This window comes from Ochotona princeps, chromosome 10 (genome assembly GCF_030435755.1).
Source record: "Ochotona princeps isolate mOchPri1 chromosome 10, mOchPri1.hap1, whole genome shotgun sequence".
Taxonomy (NCBI): domain Eukaryota; kingdom Metazoa; phylum Chordata; class Mammalia; order Lagomorpha; family Ochotonidae; genus Ochotona; species Ochotona princeps.
Window position 1 is genome coordinate 12,371,872 of NC_080841.1, and position 16,587 is coordinate 12,388,458.

Sequence of the window (16,587 nt, forward strand, 5' to 3'; positions counted from 1 at the left end):
CAGCACCTGCTTGTCTGACGGTGATGGCAGAGTCACAAAAACCAGCAAGCCAACAGCCTTCTGCTGCTATCCTCTTAGCCAAAGGAAGTCAGGTGGCCAAAGTCATGGCACAGACTCCCCCCGGCCCCTGTGTCGGAAGGCACTGCACAGGTACATGACAAATAAGTATAGGGAGGTGGCCAGGGACACACTTGACCCCCCGGTAGCTGAATAACTCATGATAGTCACACAGAGGAATACTACAGAGCAATGAAAATGAGTGAACAGGCCTTCTATACTACTTCCTAAATCTCACAAAGATCATGTTGACAAGTGAAACCCAAAAGGATTCCTAGGTACAAGTTGATTTATGCAAAGCTGAAATGCAGGCACAGCTAGCGACAGGGCTTTAAGTCAGGGCAGGGGGTTACCTCCAGCAGTGACGAGAGCTATGGCTGTGTGGATGTGTTCACACAGTGCAAGCCTCATTATCATCTGCACTTGTGACATTTCAATTTAGAACAAACTGAAGAAAGCTGGGTGTGCAAAAGGGCATGCTGTGCCAAGGGGAAATCACAAGTGAGGCAGTGTGTGGGAGCAGGAAGCCATCTGAGGCATCTGCCTGGTGCAGTGGCATGCCCACCTCCCATGGCAGGGTACTCCAAGCTGCGACTTCTATCACTTTATCAGGGCTGTGCCAGGCTGAAACCGGAGTCCCCATGGGGTGGCAGGGTCCCAAACCTTGAGCCATCGCCTGCTGCTTCCCAGGGTGCGCATGAGCAAGAAGCTAGAATAGGAAGTAGAGCTGGGATTCCATACCAGGCCCTCTAACAGATCTGGGCATCCCCGGTGGTAATTTAGTGCAACCCTCTCCCTGGATAGCCTGACTAGTGACTGGGTAACAAACTCCATGGAGAAAGACCCACACACAGCATGAACACGTGGCACACCTCTACAGCGGCACTTGCTCACACGTCAGACCCGTCTTTCCTGCTTCCCACTGCAGAACCCACCTTAGATGTGCCAAGATCCCTCAGAGCAACTAAGTTCAGTGTGTCTCCCCTCCTGGGTTGAACTATGCCCCCCAAAGTCCCTACACTGAACTCTATCCCCCCATACCTCCAAATAGGAAAAAGGATCTGTAATGAGAGATCATGTTAAAATGAATGATGTAGGGTGAACCTTAATCAAATAAGACTATGTCCTGATAATGCAGGGGGACAGAGTGACACACCCACGCGGAGGGACAATGACATGAAGACGCAGGGCAAGGCAACATGTACAAGTCAGGGACAGAGGCCTGTGGTGCCCCTTTCCTCACTGCTCCCAGCAGCCACCAATGCTGCGGACGCCATGCTGTGGGATGCTGAGCTGTCCAGCCATAGCACACAGAACTGGGGTGCTTGCTGGGGCAGCCCCAGCGAAGGAAGCTGTCCCCCTCCGCATTGCCCTGCCTTCTGTAACCATGACTAAATACACAAGAGATGTTACCCTTGGAGAGAGGCTGCTCCCTTCTGCAGATGTTGGAGGTTCCAAGTTCAAGTTTGGGTGGGCTCCACTGGCTCCGCCCCTGGGGAGGCAAGGAGGGCAGTGGTGGAGTCAGATTGTCTCTCCCTCACGCCTTCCTCCCCCTGCTCCTCCCCCACTCCAACTCCTTTCCAAGAGCCAGGTAGAGACGGCACAGCAGGAAAGGAGCAGTGTTCCAGGAACTGTGGTTAGAGCATCAAAAGCCACGCAAAGCTAGCATCAAGAGGATCAGGCAGCCCCCTTCCTGTCCTTAGGCCACCCCACTGAGACCACCACCGCCCACAGGTGGCTAGCAAACTCCTTGTTGCTCTCCCCGGGAAGCCTGGGTTGGTCTTCAATAAATCTTCCACAATGTCAGCTGTGGGGCTACCTCTCCTGCACTCCTCAGCTCCTGACAAGTGTAGGGTCAGATGTTCGGGGCCCGATGCGCTGGGGACATGCTCTCTGCATTTCTTCATGCCTAAGCCTCAGGGTGAACTGAGAACACTGCACCCCACCAGGCTGGGCATTGAGGAGGGAGAACAGGCCCACTTCCGCACCACTCCTAGACTTGCGGGTTTTGCTGAGTCTGTTGAAGGGACCCCTCCTGCCAAGATGCAAGAAGAGGAAGCAGCCCAGCTGGAACCCAGCATGAATGGGAGCCGCGAGCTGGCCGCAAGTGCAGTCGGGCAAAAGGGATGGCTTTGGCATCCAACTCACCAACATCCTAGGCCTTGGGCCTAGCCGGCTGTTTGAAGGGTGAATCTGCGCCCACCAACGCCGAACCGTCATCTTCCACATAAAAAGCAAGAAATAAGAGCCCGTCTGTGTGTTTGTGGACACCTTACTGACCAGGTGTGTTCATCAGCCCATACAAGGACTCAGCAGGTGGGCAGGATGGCGGGGAGATGCTTCCAATGGGAAGCCAAGCCTGAACAGGAAGGATGAGTGAGGGGATGTTCCGAGCAGCTGGCACGGAGTGGACCCTGAGGCAGGAGGGCAAGGTGACGGGGATGGGCCCTGGGGCATGACCGGGAGGGCAGGCTCAGCATCCAGGGCCTCCATTCCAACTACTCCCGACTGACAGGATTCCTATGGCCTGACAACCCCAGGCAGGCCACAACCGCCCCGTCGTGGGGCTCGATTCCCTTGGGCGACAAGGACCGAGGCAAGGAGGCTGTGACTGGTGCAGGGTCCTCCTGCAGCCAGCAGGGCTGTGCGGTGGCCACAGGATGGGCTACGAAGCAGAGGCCCTGCCCAGACCTTCTCTGATTGTTTCTTAAAAGTAAAATAGTCAGCCTTCAGTGGTGACACCTGTGAGAGCTGGGTTGTAGCCAGGCCTTGCTCCCAGCCAGCTGCCACGGCCCAGCCACATCAGGGTCCTGAGCTTGAGCTCAAGCCGGGGTCCAACAGGCGCCTGCGGATCAGGACTGAGACGTCCTCTCACTGTGCTGACCCTCAGGCCCATCCTCCCATCCAGAGTAACAACCTTGAAAGTCCAAGAGGAGAAGCAAGGAACACAAACAGCCAACAGGTGTATGCAAAGGAACTAAGTAACTGCACTCCAGGGAAAACAACCCCAAAACTCAATTACCACCCACACCTGTTAGACATAAAAACACACGTGTTGGCAAGGATGTAGAAAAGGGAACAATAAGACACTGTGAGGAAATGTAAGCTGGCACAGCCATTATGAGGAACAGTGTGGGAGGCCCTCAAAACATAAGTACCTTAGGACCCAGCACGCCCTCCTCTGGAAGTACCCCCAAAGAAAGGCAGTCGGCACCCAGAGAAGATCTGCACCCACATTCATTTCAGCACCGTCACAACAGCAAGACAGGTGACTACCCCCAGCGTTCACTGATGGGTACGTGGCTGAAGAAAAAGGAACAAACACGCAGGAGGCAGCACTCGAGCATGAAGACGCCGCTGTGACGTGCGACAAGATGCAACTGCAGGACACGATGCTGAGCAAGATCAGCCAGGCCCAGCAGGACACACGGCATCCTCTTCAGAAACCCAAAAAGGCTAAATGCACAGAGAGCCAGATTATGGACTGGTGAGTGCTCTGGGCTGGCATGAGGACAAGGAAACGGGGAGATGCTGGTCAGAGAGCCCAGGCTTTGCATAAAACCTGGGTGAGATCCAGGGACCTAAGACATAGCAAGATGATCACTGCTGACATTGTATAGTACACTTGAAAGTTAGAGGTTAAATCTTAAATTCTCACCTCACAGTAATCACATGGGGATTGGATGAGTTCATTCCTGAGTGGTGATCACATTACAGTGTGTATCAAATCATCACATTGTGTACTATGAGCATACACAATTTGTCAGTTATGCCCCCAGTAAAGCTGCGAAACAAGTGAGTAGTTTTCTGGTTTTGTTTTTAAAGGAGGCACGAACAGGGCCCTAGGGAGTGACATCCATTTTCAGTTTCTGAGCTCCCTCTTCTGGGTGCACAGGGCTCAAGGCCCCCTCATGTGCAGGCTGCTTGAGATTTTAGACACACACACAGGGAGTTTCACTGAAAATATCCAGAGAAATAGCAGCATGGTTCATTCTCAGAAATGCCTATGAATTTTTTGGGAAAGGTTCTTAAGTTCCTACAGCTCACTGGCCGTCCGGGCTTGGGACCATTCAGCAGGAAGCACACAGCCTCCAGCTGCTCCATCGAACAGTCCACCCGTGGATTCGTGGATCCGGTCTTGAGCAGGTCAGTGAAGCTCAGGTGCTTGTCTTAAATTCAGTATGGTTAGATGTGTCTGCTTTGAGAACACCTTAATGTTACCAACAATTTGGGCCTTTCTAAATTCCCTGATGTGAGCAATGTAACCTGTTCCAGATTCTTACGAATTAACACCAAAAGCACACCTGCCATTAGGTAACTGACTGCTGGAATAAGTGAAAGCAAAACAAACAAACAAACAAACAAAACCAAAAAAAACCCAGGCTAGCAGGTGATGAAAACAAACCAAGTGCCCATATGCCACGTCTACCAGGTCCATGAGGCAGTAAACACTGGGATGACTATATCGTGCATTGACCATAACTTGGAAGACCCTGAACAGACTGAGCCTTGGTGAACTGTGCCCAGAAAGCTGGGCACATCCACCTTCTGATCAAACCAACCACTGACTCCTTTCCCCCACCTCTGGGGTGGGTGGATGGATGACTTGTCATATTTAGGCAAAACCTCAAAATGCTTATTGACACGGTTACACTCTGCAAGTTTGAGTATGCCAGTGAGTTAACCAGCTAAAAACATTCAGCCAGATTCCACAGTGGATACAATCACATCACATTTTATCTTGCTGAATGAACAGAAAGCTATTACTATCTTTATAATCAGTTTAGGCTCTTCCCACCACAGCACCCGGGAACAAATCTCTCCCAGTTTAATCAACGTCAACATTAATAAATAAAAAAAAAACCTTTGGCCACAGGCAGTTCTGAAACTGACAAGATTTAATAAAGGCATTCTCTTTTTAACATGATTCTTATACAAATATATTCTGCACAGTCATCCAATAAGGTAGAACAAAGTGGTATAAATATATATATATAAATGCAGCAAAGTTTGCAAAGATAGTAAAAAGTTTCTCTGACAGTTAAGTCACGAGTTCAGAAAGCAGAAAGCGAAGATCAAGCTGAACATGAAGATGGAAACGGCAGCAGCGACGCCCCGGAAGCCCCGCCTTGGGGGGAAGCCTCCTCCGGCCAGCTCCAGCTCCAGCTCCAGCGCTGGGTGCTACAAGGGCTGCCTGGCAGGGCACTGACTGGGAAAGAACGTAAGCTGAGTGCCAACATGAAAACAAAACCCACTTGCTACAGCACACCACTTAGACACGGGGTTTGCGGATGTGGCCCTCATTCCCACCATCGTATCTATTCCCAAACTCTCCCTAACAAGGCAAGAGTCGGAAGGATTCTTGGCGCTGATGGCCCATTTCAACCTGCACAAAGTACCTGCGGTGCCGGAAGGATCAGGTTACCAGGAAGAATTCCCCCAGGAACTTTCACTGTCACACCGCCAGCTACTAAGACTTTCAAATCACTGGTCCAGATTCTTGAGGTCAGAAACGTCCAGCCATTTACTTAATGTGGGATCCCAAGTAGCACATTACCTGTTACCTGACCGTTATGGTTATTTTAAAGCTGGAAAATGAAGATGGTTAATCTTCATCAAGCCATACACAAGCTCTTTCATTATCCCATTAGCACAACCAGATCAAGAGAAGGGGCAGCCTCTGACCAGCCAGCCCCACCAACAGCTCAGCGCTGCCTCTGGCAGCCTTCTAATTACTTTTCAATTATATTCCTAGATCCCTCACTAGGGAACAGAGACAACATCGTGAATTACCACGCTAGCAAGTGCTATTAATAATATATAACTCTACTATCCTTCGGTAGCTACTTAAAATTTGGGGAAAAAAAGGCGGGGGGAGGAGCGGCAGGAAATTATGCTCTTGAACATGCTATTCAAAATGTCAAACCTAAGAGAAAAGAGTTTTCAATTTCAGGATGCAAGCTGGCTGCCTTCGTTAGGCCTGCACTGGCAACTCAGCCATCAGCCTCACTCGGTCCGCAGAGGCGAGAAGGCGCAAAGGTAACTGTTCCGGTTCCCCGCAGGAGAAAATAGGCCACACTCAGCGTAACGAACCACGGGGCGCAGCAAGTCGATTCCTCCTTTCCTTCTGCTGCCGCCTCAGTGTTCCATTGTGGGAAACGCTCCATGTGCCCCTGTCCGCTGAGCAATCGACCTGGGAAACGCTCTTTGTAAGACTCCTTAGGAAACAACATGGGAAATGTTCCGTGGGAGACTATCTGTTGAGGAATTTCTGAGCGCACTTGGAAACCAGGGTTCCACGGGGCTTCCACTGCCGACGCCCTCTGCGGGGCCACTCAGACACGGACTTCTCTGAAGCATGCACGCTGATTTCTTCTTGTGCTTTCCTGCACACCAAGTGTTCGATTCCTCCCATGGGTAGTCATAAAGTGCCTCTATACCAGCACTCACACCCACTGAATCCTGCTGGGCAGGCACTCCTCTGAGCTCACAGCTGCGGTCAAGCTATGGAGCTCATAGACACGCTTGGGCACCCCTCGACTGCTACAATCAGTCCTGCTCCATCCAGGCTGTTCTCTGGCTTCTCCTCCTCTAGTATTCTGATTATAACTTTCCCAGGGTTCCAGTAACTTGGGTCCTTCTTTGGATCCAAAACACTGCAGGAGGGACTCAGCTAGAGATTGAAGTCTCCTGTGGGCGACGTGTGGCACTGCATCCCCAGAGCACGTCGCAGGTGTAGAGGGCACACTGAGGTCGCCATGAACCTCCCTGGCCAATGTGCAAATACTCCCAACGCAGTTCTTGACAACATTCACATCGTCGTAGCATCCTATGCAAAGGGGGAGGAGAAAGTGAATTAGCATTGTTCAGTTTTCATCAGGTATTTATTTCTGCTGTATGATTCCAGGTGTCAAGACAAGTTTGAACTACTTCATGATTCAGACAGAGTGCTTCTGTGGGAGGCAGAAGCACTTACGTACCTAAGTGGGAATTGAGTTATACAAATTCCTATGTTGAAGACTAGTATCACTAAAGCAGCATGAGGTGGGTTTTAAGCAGTAACCAAGGTGAGGAAAGGTGCCTGAAACCCCTTAAATAATATGATGATAAGAAATTCCATTCGGAGCATCTACCTTTCAGTGCAGATATAATAATTTGAATTGTTTTCTCTAGGCAATGTATTAACTTCAAGACCTCCGGGGCGAGATGAATCATCTTCCTGGGATCGTGGGATCCAGAATCTTCTTCTTGCACCTTTGGAGTAAGTAAGTTAATATGTTTATTAATGATACAGGGCTTCATCGATGTTTTAAACTGCCAGGTCTTTCTAAAAAACTAACTAACTTGAGATAGCCAGACAGGGAAGAGAGAATGACAGAGAAAGCAGAGAGCTCCCATCTACCAGTTCACTCCCCAAAAGGCCGGCAGCAGCAAGTGCTGGGCTGGGCCGGGCCAGGGGCACCAGGGATCCCAGCTAGCTGACCCATTACCTGGTGCCTCCCAGGAGCTTCTCCAGGGGCACCAGGGATCCCAGCTAGCTGACCCAGTACCTGGTGCCTCCCAGGGGTTGCATTGGTGGGAAGTTGGAGTTAGAATCCGGCATTCCGAGGTGGTGAGCTTATTCACCGGTGACCAAAATACAGTTGTAATAAGTATTGTTTTTCAGAAACTACAGGAATTCTCAAATTTAAATCATAGTTTACTTCTCACACGACAGTGAAATAAAGTAATGGTCATACTCACTACCTAATACCATAAAAGATATATTTATTTAAGTTATAAAGAAACTAACATAACTTTATTCATTTTGATTTCAGAGGCAGAAAGGGAAAGAAAGAGCTTCCACCTGCTAATTCACTCCCCAAATGACTTCACTAGTTCCGGCTGGGGCCAAAGCTGGGAGCCCATAACTCAATCCAGGTCTCCCACAGAGGTGCCTGGGACCCACCCGGCTACACGGCCCATCACTCTGTCTCCCAGGGTGCACATTAGCAGAAGCTAAAATAGGGAGAATTGGGGCTCAAACATAGACACTTAGATATTCCAAACAGTGCCTTAATTGTTGCGCCAAGTACCTATTCCTCTCTTTAAACACACTGATTACATACTTTGTCTATCTTTTTCTATTTTTAAAAAATATTTATTTATTTTAAGGGCAGAATGAGAGAGAGAGGAGAGAGAAACAGAATCTTCTATCTGCTGGTTCACTCCTCAAATGCCCACATAGCCAGGGCTGGATCAAGCTGGAGCCAGGAGACCAGAGGTCCATGCATGTCTGCCACCAGCTGCATTCCCAGGTGTCCCAGTAAGAAGCTGGGTCAGGAGTGGGACAGCAGAGCCGACAAGCAGGTGTCCCAAGCAATAGCTTAGCCAACTGTGTCACCATATCAGCCCCTTTCTATTTATTTGTGACCTAGGAATAAAATAATCTAATTTACATATACAGTAAAAGCTCTGAGCATACTAATTTCTTAGCCTAAAGTGATTATCTAAACTAGTTACTCAAACAGTAGTGGTGGGCCCAGCATCGTGGCCTAGTGGCTAAAGTCCTCGCCTTGAACGTGGTGGGATCCCATATGGGCGCCGGTTCTAATCCTGGCAGCTCCACTTCCCATCCAGCTCCCTGCTTGTGGCCTGGGAAAGCAGGAGAGGACGGCCCAATGCATTGAGACCCTGCACCCTGCGTGGGAGACCTGGAGGAGGTTCCTGGTTCCCAGCTTCGGATCGGCACATACCAGCCCGTTGCGGCTCACTTGGGGAGTGAATCATCGGACGGAAGATCTTCCTCTCTGTCTCTCCTCCTCTCTGTATATCTGACTTTGTAATAAATAAATAAATAAATCTTAAAAAAAAAAACAGTAGTGGTAAGAAACAGTTGTTAATAGTATTCACTTTCTGCACCATCCCTCCTCCATTACTAAGATTAGTAAGTTACAACATCCAGGAAGAAGCAGCTAGCAAGTGTCAACATGTGTCAATTAAACAGACAAAATGATAAAAACAAAGTAGCAACAGTTGAGTCAAATTAAATGCTAAAATACATTGAATAAATTAAGCAAAATAACTTAAAGCATCTCTTACTTTTTTCCACTCAGTAAAGATGTCTTCAAGAGCACTCACCAGCCCAACGGCATTCTCCTTCATCTGACTGCTAGCCTAGGGAGAAGGTGCAGAGTTTACTGTACACTCATTCAGAAGCGGAAGATCCTGGAACGGGATGGGCTGCAAGGACGGAGCTCTGTTTGTGGGACTGCAAGTCGGGCAGCTCGAGAGCGCCCCCCGCATCACAGCCGTGGGACTGCACATGACTCTTAACAGTTACGGAGAACTGGTCTCATGGCATTTATAAAACACCCTTTGGAAGGGGGTGAGGCAAGTAACATACCAAGCAAACTGTCCCAGAACACTGCAGCCCTTTTATTACTTAATCCTCAGTAACAGGAACAGACAGCAGATGGTACCGCCCTCATTTTACAGATATGCCTGAGACCTGCAGCCGCAGGGAGAGGCCGGCTGGAGTTCTGAGCCATTCCCTTTCTACTGCTCACTGCTGCCCCCTGGGGGAGCATTCTCACTTACCTCAGAGGATTCTCACAGGATCTAAGGAGGTCATCCCCAGAGCTCCTCCCAAGCTGTAACTCAGACTCCATGCCTGCTCAGCTTTCAAATTTAACTCCAACACTGAGCGTGTTTTCTTTTCTTTTTATGGCTATTTAATTTTTCTTCTGTGGGATCTTACAGGTTTTAACTTAGCAGAACATGACGTCTTAAAGCCCCACTGGGAATGATACAGTACAGCCACAGCACAGCGGAGGGAAGGCAGGGCGGGTCTGCCTAGAGCTGCTGATGGTGCAAGCTGCAGCGGAGGGGCTGTCCAGCAGCAGGCACCCGAGGTCTGCACCGCCTCATGGCTTCCAGAGCACCCTCACGGACGCCACCTCACCGCCATTTCTCCTGGCTTTGCTCCCCCTTCCGCACTCCCTGTCCACAGAAGTCCTACTCTGCAAACCGTGATACACAGAACCCAACTTGGCCTCGCGGGGCAGACACACGGAGGACACAGTGACAACAGAAGCTGCACTGGGAAGTACATTTCTAGTGCTTGTTCAGGAATTGTCAGTCCCACTTCCAAAGTGGGACAACTGGGGCAAGCCAGCAGGAAGGAAGCGATTTCATGTCCCATGTCTTCCCCAGTTCATAGTGTGGACCCTGTCCTGTGGTGTGAGGAAACAGTTTCAGCTCAGCCACACTGAGCTAGCAGCACCTCAACACCAAAGGTCCTGCTGTTTCCGTTCCTCCACACCTTCCTGGGAAGGACCACACAGGGACGTGGCAGCAAACAGCCTCCCCTGGACCTGCTGCCCCCGTCCGCATCTGCTGCCGGTGGGTCTGAAACGAAGAGCCACCCAAGCAGGCAAGGTGGTGGCACACCAAGACCCCAGGTAGCTCCACCACAGCTGAGAGCACGGAAGGACAGGGACAGTTTGAACACTTCATAGCAAGATTCTAGAACAGACAGATGTCAGAAACTCAGTCCTAAGACTGAATTGTTCCTACTTCACTAGTGGTAATGTTCCATTAGTCCATGAGCAGTGACTGACAGCACCTCGGCGGAACGGAGAACTCAGCCCGGGCCTGGAGAGCCGGGTGTGGGCAGGCCCCCCAGCTTCCTGGAACCCAGGCCAGGACAGCGACTGCTAGTGAATCCAGCACGTCACAGGACGCAAATGAGGAGCACACAGTCTAGGGTGTGTTTAACAGGTGTTAAAGGTGCGGACACGGGACCAGGGCACTGAGTGACTTGTTAACACTAAGTGAAGAGCCACGTGCCAGTGTGCAACCTCGGGGCACCTGACACCGAACCCCAGACCTCTGCCTACGGGCTAACTCCAGGACAGCCTTGGTTTTATGCTTTAACATGAGTTTTGGCTCAAGGAAGCATATTTTTAGAAAATAATTAAAATCTTCACTTGTTTTATCTGCTGATACAAAATAATTTGCATGCACACTCCTGGAAAAGTACTTAGATGGAGAAATGTCAGTTTCCATATTAAGTGGCAGAATAGACTTCAATAAAGACTGGGAAGAAAAAGGCATGCAACAAGTGACACCAGGTGTCTCCACTCCACCCCTTGCTTGACAGTTCCCCGACAGCGTGAATGCTGATGCAAACAGCTGTGAAGAGGCAGCAGCAAAATATCAATGACAGAGGCTGCCGCAAGCCAAGAAGTGCTGGAAACACCCTGCCATGACATCGGGACATATGAGCCTCTTCAATAAAAATATAGACATTTAGATAAGTCCTCAATCACGGAGTTCAATTTTTTTGGTGTTTTTAAGTAATTTACTCAAGCTTCCTACTGAAGTGAGACTATTTTTAAAAATCAGGTTCATATGTTATGTAGTACACAGAGAACACTCTTTATCTTACCTCATTGTGCGTGCATTGCCTTAAGAGTTCATGCTGAAGCTCTTCTGCTTTAGCCCATCCAGCATCTAATAGACCCTTCATTCCTAAGCCTATGCCATCACAAACAGCATCCACAAATTCTTCCTAGAAAAAGGATGAATTCAGGTTTTATACATACACACACACACACACACACACACACACACATATTTTATGCTTAGAGACTATAACATTCCACGTTTATCAGGTTCAACCAAAGCTAGAACAAGAATTAATAATTTCTATGAAAGTAAACAAATCTGTAATTCAGTATTCTACATAGGACATGTTGTAAATGTTTATCTGGGGCTGGTGTTGTGGCACAGCAGCTAAAGCTGCTGCCTGTGAGGCCAGCATCCCATAGCAGCACAATTCAAGCCCTGGCTGCTCCACTTCCAAACCGGCTCCATGCTAATGAACTTGGGAAAGCAACGGAAGATGGCCCCAATTCTTCGGCTCCTAGGAGACCCAAAAGAAACTCCTGGCTTCTGACTTTACCTGGCTCAGTCCTGGCTTTGGTAAACCAGTGGATAGAAGATCTCTCTCTGTCTTTCCCCCTTTCTCTGTCTTTCAAAGAAATATATTTTATTTAAAAAAAAAAGTTTATCATTTTGGGCAGGATACTATGTTTTTAGGACACGTAGTTATTAGTATTAGTATTAGTAATGTTCTAACACTATGTTCTTGATAGTACCAATAATCAAAGCAAGCAAATAACCGTTCTCCAGCACTGAGGGTGTCTGTAAGCAGAACCCCCAGCAGACAGCTCTCTCCCACCAGGGCCTCTGGAGGTGAAGGAAGCTTTGCAATACCAGCCAGTGGATTTAGTAACTTAGAGCCAAACATAGATCTTATTGCCCGACTATGCAGCGACTTTGCAAGCTGTGAGGCGCTTGGCGAGTTTGCTGATACCATCCCCCAGATCTCCAGTGTTCTCTAATGCTAACATACCTGAACATTGGTGGCCTTGTTGTCAATGTTTTCCAGAAAATACAGCTTGCTCCCACTGAGAACTGCTAACTGGCCCACATACTTTACAGCTTGATGGACAATTTGGATCACTTTCTTTTGAGTCTCTTTTACCATTGATGAAATATCAGAACAGCATCCCTACAATGCAATAATGGACCAGCATATTAGATAAATGAAAAAGGATAAAAAGAAAAAACAACAAGCTTCTACTATAGCAGAATGGGGAAAGTCTCTTGGCAGGTCCGATTACATAAGATCTGTCCAACTACTCTAGGACATTTTGTGATAAATTCCAACTATCCATTTGTAAAACTGAAACCTAATCCCCTTGATCTTCTCCCCTGATGTACTCAAGGAATTCTTCTGGAGTTCAGAGACTGGGTAGGTGGTGAGGTATTTTTCCATAGTAACAGAACCCTGGATGTGTAGGTCGGCACACAGGTGTCCAGGATAACACACATCTCCTATGGATACTCGCACAGCTGGATGCCATGAGATGAAATTCCAGCAAAGATGTACATACAGATGTATCATGTGGTGACTTCCAGAAACTTCCCTGAAAAAACATATACCTGGCCTTTTCCCTCTTTGTCACTTCCATCCCACTGCACTAAAACTCAGATGGAGTTCCCTCATGGTGGGCCAAGAAGTCAAGGGCATGATTCTTGACTTGATGGAAGAGCTAACAGGGCCCCAGACTGCATGGAGAAGAAGCACTATGCCAACTTGCAGACCTTTTGTGACAGAAGTAAGGTTGTACCTTACTTCTTCACTAAAACCAAACCAAATTTTGCCATTACAAAGGGCTATGGCTTAGATAATAGCCTGTGTGTTCTCTGAAGGCCCAATGCATAAAGGCCTGGCCCCCCAAATCCCTGGTTAAGAGTTAATGGATTAATGTGCACTGCTGATGGACCAAGGCAGAGGCTGGGCCCAAGGATGGTTTGCCCGGGAAGTGGGTCCAGCGGCACACCTTCAGGTCACTGGGGGCTTGCTCTCCAAGGGTCATTCCTATGAGGCTGGTGACAGAAGCTGAGTTTGGCCCAGCTCTTTCTCTCTGGCCCACCACACAACTCTCTGTGTGCATTTCCCTGTCCAGCCCACCAGACACCCCACTAGAGGGGTCACTCAGTGCTGGGCTGTGAGCCATCAGAACACGTTTTCTTTTATTCGGTAGTTCTTCTGAGTGACCTACACAAGAGTACACAGGAACACAAAAAGACTTCCCTTGCCTCTGCATCACCAGGCTTGTAGCGAATTCAGCATGAGCCGAACCCCAATTCATAGTGAGAACAAGACTACCTTTCTTCCCTGAGGTTGGCATGGGACAGTGACCAAGCGCACACTCTGGCACGTCTGCCAGGGTTCAAATCCAACTCCATCACTAACTAGTTATACAATTACCTGTCTCCTCTGTGTCTCTACTTACTCATCTATAATAATGATGACTACAGCCAGTGCGGTAGCACAGTAGGCATCCCATATGATCATCAAGTCATATCCCAGTTGCTCTACTTCCAATTCAGCCTTCTGCTTACAGCCTGGGAAAGTAGCAGGGGATGGCCCAAGCCCTTGGACCCTTGGACCCACGTAGAAGCCCATGGAGAAGCCAGACTTATTTTTATCTATTTCAAATAAAAATAATATATTTAACAACAAAAAAATTATGATAACAACAGCTCCCACTTCTGGGGCTACTGTGAGAATTAAATGAGATCATGTTGGTAAATCACCGGGAAGCACCGTTGCCTGAAGCGTCACAGGTCGTACAGACATGCACAGCCCCAAGAATCCCAAACTAGATGCACTTCTGGAATCCCAATCCTTCTGGAATCCCAGTCCCAGATTGGATTTTGGGGAAGACACAGAGAGTAGGACAGTCACTAAACAGGGAGCAAAAGAACTCTCAAACGGCACTAAGCAAGCCAATTCACCTGCAAAAATAACTGTAAGTAGCCTCCCAGTTTTTTAACTTCTTGTCTGAATTCATCTTCAAGTCTTTCTTTACTAGCACAAGGTGGAAACTCACTGAGCCAGTGTCTGATTAGCACCACAAGCTGCTCAAAAGCACATGCGATCCGGATGGTAAGTGACTGGACGGCTCTGTCAGAAGAGAACACTTCGAAAGAAGAAAAAAAAAAGAGGAAGAAATAATCTGTAAACAGAGTGTCCCCATATGACCAAGTTACAACAGTTCAACGCAATCAAAAGACACATGCCACGTAGGCCAAACACTCCACCCAGAGCGTGGCGTGCAGAAAACCAGCACCAGTGTGACACAACTGCTTACAGTTATCTTGACTTTCTTCATCTTGTTCTTCATGAGCTTTGGAAATGGCAAACAGCCCATCATAGATGATAAGAAAATTATCCACCAGATTATCTGCCAGAGCTTTCTCTTCATCGTAACTCTTCCCAAGAAGATCGAGTGATGAACCAATCAAATCCTTACAAATTCCAGGAAGAAATGATTCTGCAGACTTGGAACAAATGGTGCTGGATTTCTCCATCAAGCCTGTATCAACAGAAAACAGCTTTCAGGTATGGTGCCTTCACACAGTCGACCTGACGAGACCACAGTACAGAATCATTGGTCAGGAATTCGGTTATTCTAACCACCAGAACCCTCACTTCCGCATGCCACAGCGAAAGCTCATTTCTGTGCAGAGACCAAACAACCACAGCAGCAGCCCACAGCTTCAGAGCCCCTCAGAAATCCCATGCAACCACTGGCTTAACCTCCTTCTTGACTCTTCCTCTGGGATGAATTTTCCCTAACACCCAGGGAAACTATAAATTGGTGAAAACAATGGAAATTACATAAAATTAGAACTCCAACTAATTCATAAACTGGAAATGTAGAAATAAACAATACTAAAAGTACCTCTAGATTCTAAGGGTTCCTTCTCAAGGCATACAACAATCAAAACAGGACAAAGCTAACTGACTGGCTATAGTCACTACAGCACATCTCTGACAGACATTGAAAAGGCATCATTTCCTAAGCACTGCCTAAAACTGGAGTTCAATGCAAAGTTTTGAAAGGGCCTTGGAAATAACTTCATCCTGAAGTGCTAACATGTATCACTGCACTTGTTTTCTGGTTCAGTCCACAAGTGATCAGGAGCAGCAAATTCAAAGAAAGGTAGAATAAAGGCATAGGATGAGGAACCTAGAACAAAGATGAGTTTGATTTGGGCAGGAGAAAAAAGTCAGGATACTAACAAATCACTTCCATTCTGTTAAAGAGGACTACATTACAGTCATCAAAACCAATTAGGTATATATTCTCTGTTTCAGAAGATTCTGTACTAATTCATCCTAAAATGTAACATCAATATTACACCAGCTAAGACCCTTGCATGCTGTGTGGGAGTTCCTGGTTCCATCCCCAGCTCTGGCTCCTGACTGCTTCCTGCTAAGGCAGACCCCATGAGGCAGCCGTGATGGCTCAGGTAACTGAGTTCCTGCCACTCACGTGGGCCATAGGTCGGAGTTCCTGGCTCAGCCTGGCTCAGCCCTAGCCCTTGCCAGTATTTGGAGAGTGAATGGTGGGGTGCTGGGGGGGAGGGCTACCCTTTCTCCCTTTTTCTCTCTGTATCTCCCCCTCCATCTATACTTTATCCCATCTTCAATTAAAAAACAAAAAAGCTGCCAAGTGCTAAATCCTGGGCTCTTCCGGCTCCCCTGGTCCTCCACCTACCACCTCACACTCGTCCAGGTGGGCTCCTACCAAAAGCACATGGGGCTTCCCTTTCTGCTTGAGTTCTGTGCAAGAATCTCCCATACCTCCGATTTTCCCTCCAAATTATTTTTGTAAAGCATCTTGCTATCAGATATGGAACTTTTTATTTTGGTGCTAAATCAAAAATCTACAGCTCATCTGTTTTAGACGAAATGAGCAGGATCAAAATTATCTTCCCAAAAGATAATTTTATAACTAAAAGAAAAGGAAGTCTTAACTAATCTAAAACCAAAATGAGACTGCTCTTAGGGTTTTTTTCCCTCAGATATTAGGACCTTTATCAAACAGGTTACTGTATTGCACGGCAATTTTAGAATCTTGTTTGCCAAGGTAAATTGCATTCACTATAACAGTACATATGTGT

The 16,587-nt window shown here is 47.9% G+C and overlaps 1 protein-coding gene across 1 annotated transcript in view; it reads right to left on the reverse strand.

The window, feature by feature from the left end:
- Nucleotides 1-6,338: 6,338 nt before the first annotated feature.
- KIF14 (kinesin family member 14) overlaps nucleotides 6,339-16,587 on the reverse strand; it is a 46,977-nt gene continuing 36,728 nt past the window's right edge. Inside the window, exons 23-29 of the mRNA XM_058668977.1 lie at nucleotides 14,769-14,993; nucleotides 14,413-14,597; nucleotides 12,458-12,616; nucleotides 11,489-11,611; nucleotides 9,139-9,213; nucleotides 7,191-7,311; nucleotides 6,339-6,886 (exon numbers count right to left, since the gene is read on the reverse strand). Of these exons, the coding sequence (XP_058524960.1) occupies nucleotides 6,504-6,886; nucleotides 7,191-7,311; nucleotides 9,139-9,213; nucleotides 11,489-11,611; nucleotides 12,458-12,616; nucleotides 14,413-14,597; nucleotides 14,769-14,993 (1,271 nt within the window). The 3' untranslated portion in view covers nucleotides 6,339-6,503. The remainder of the gene's footprint in view (nucleotides 6,887-7,190; nucleotides 7,312-9,138; nucleotides 9,214-11,488; nucleotides 11,612-12,457; nucleotides 12,617-14,412; nucleotides 14,598-14,768; nucleotides 14,994-16,587) is intronic.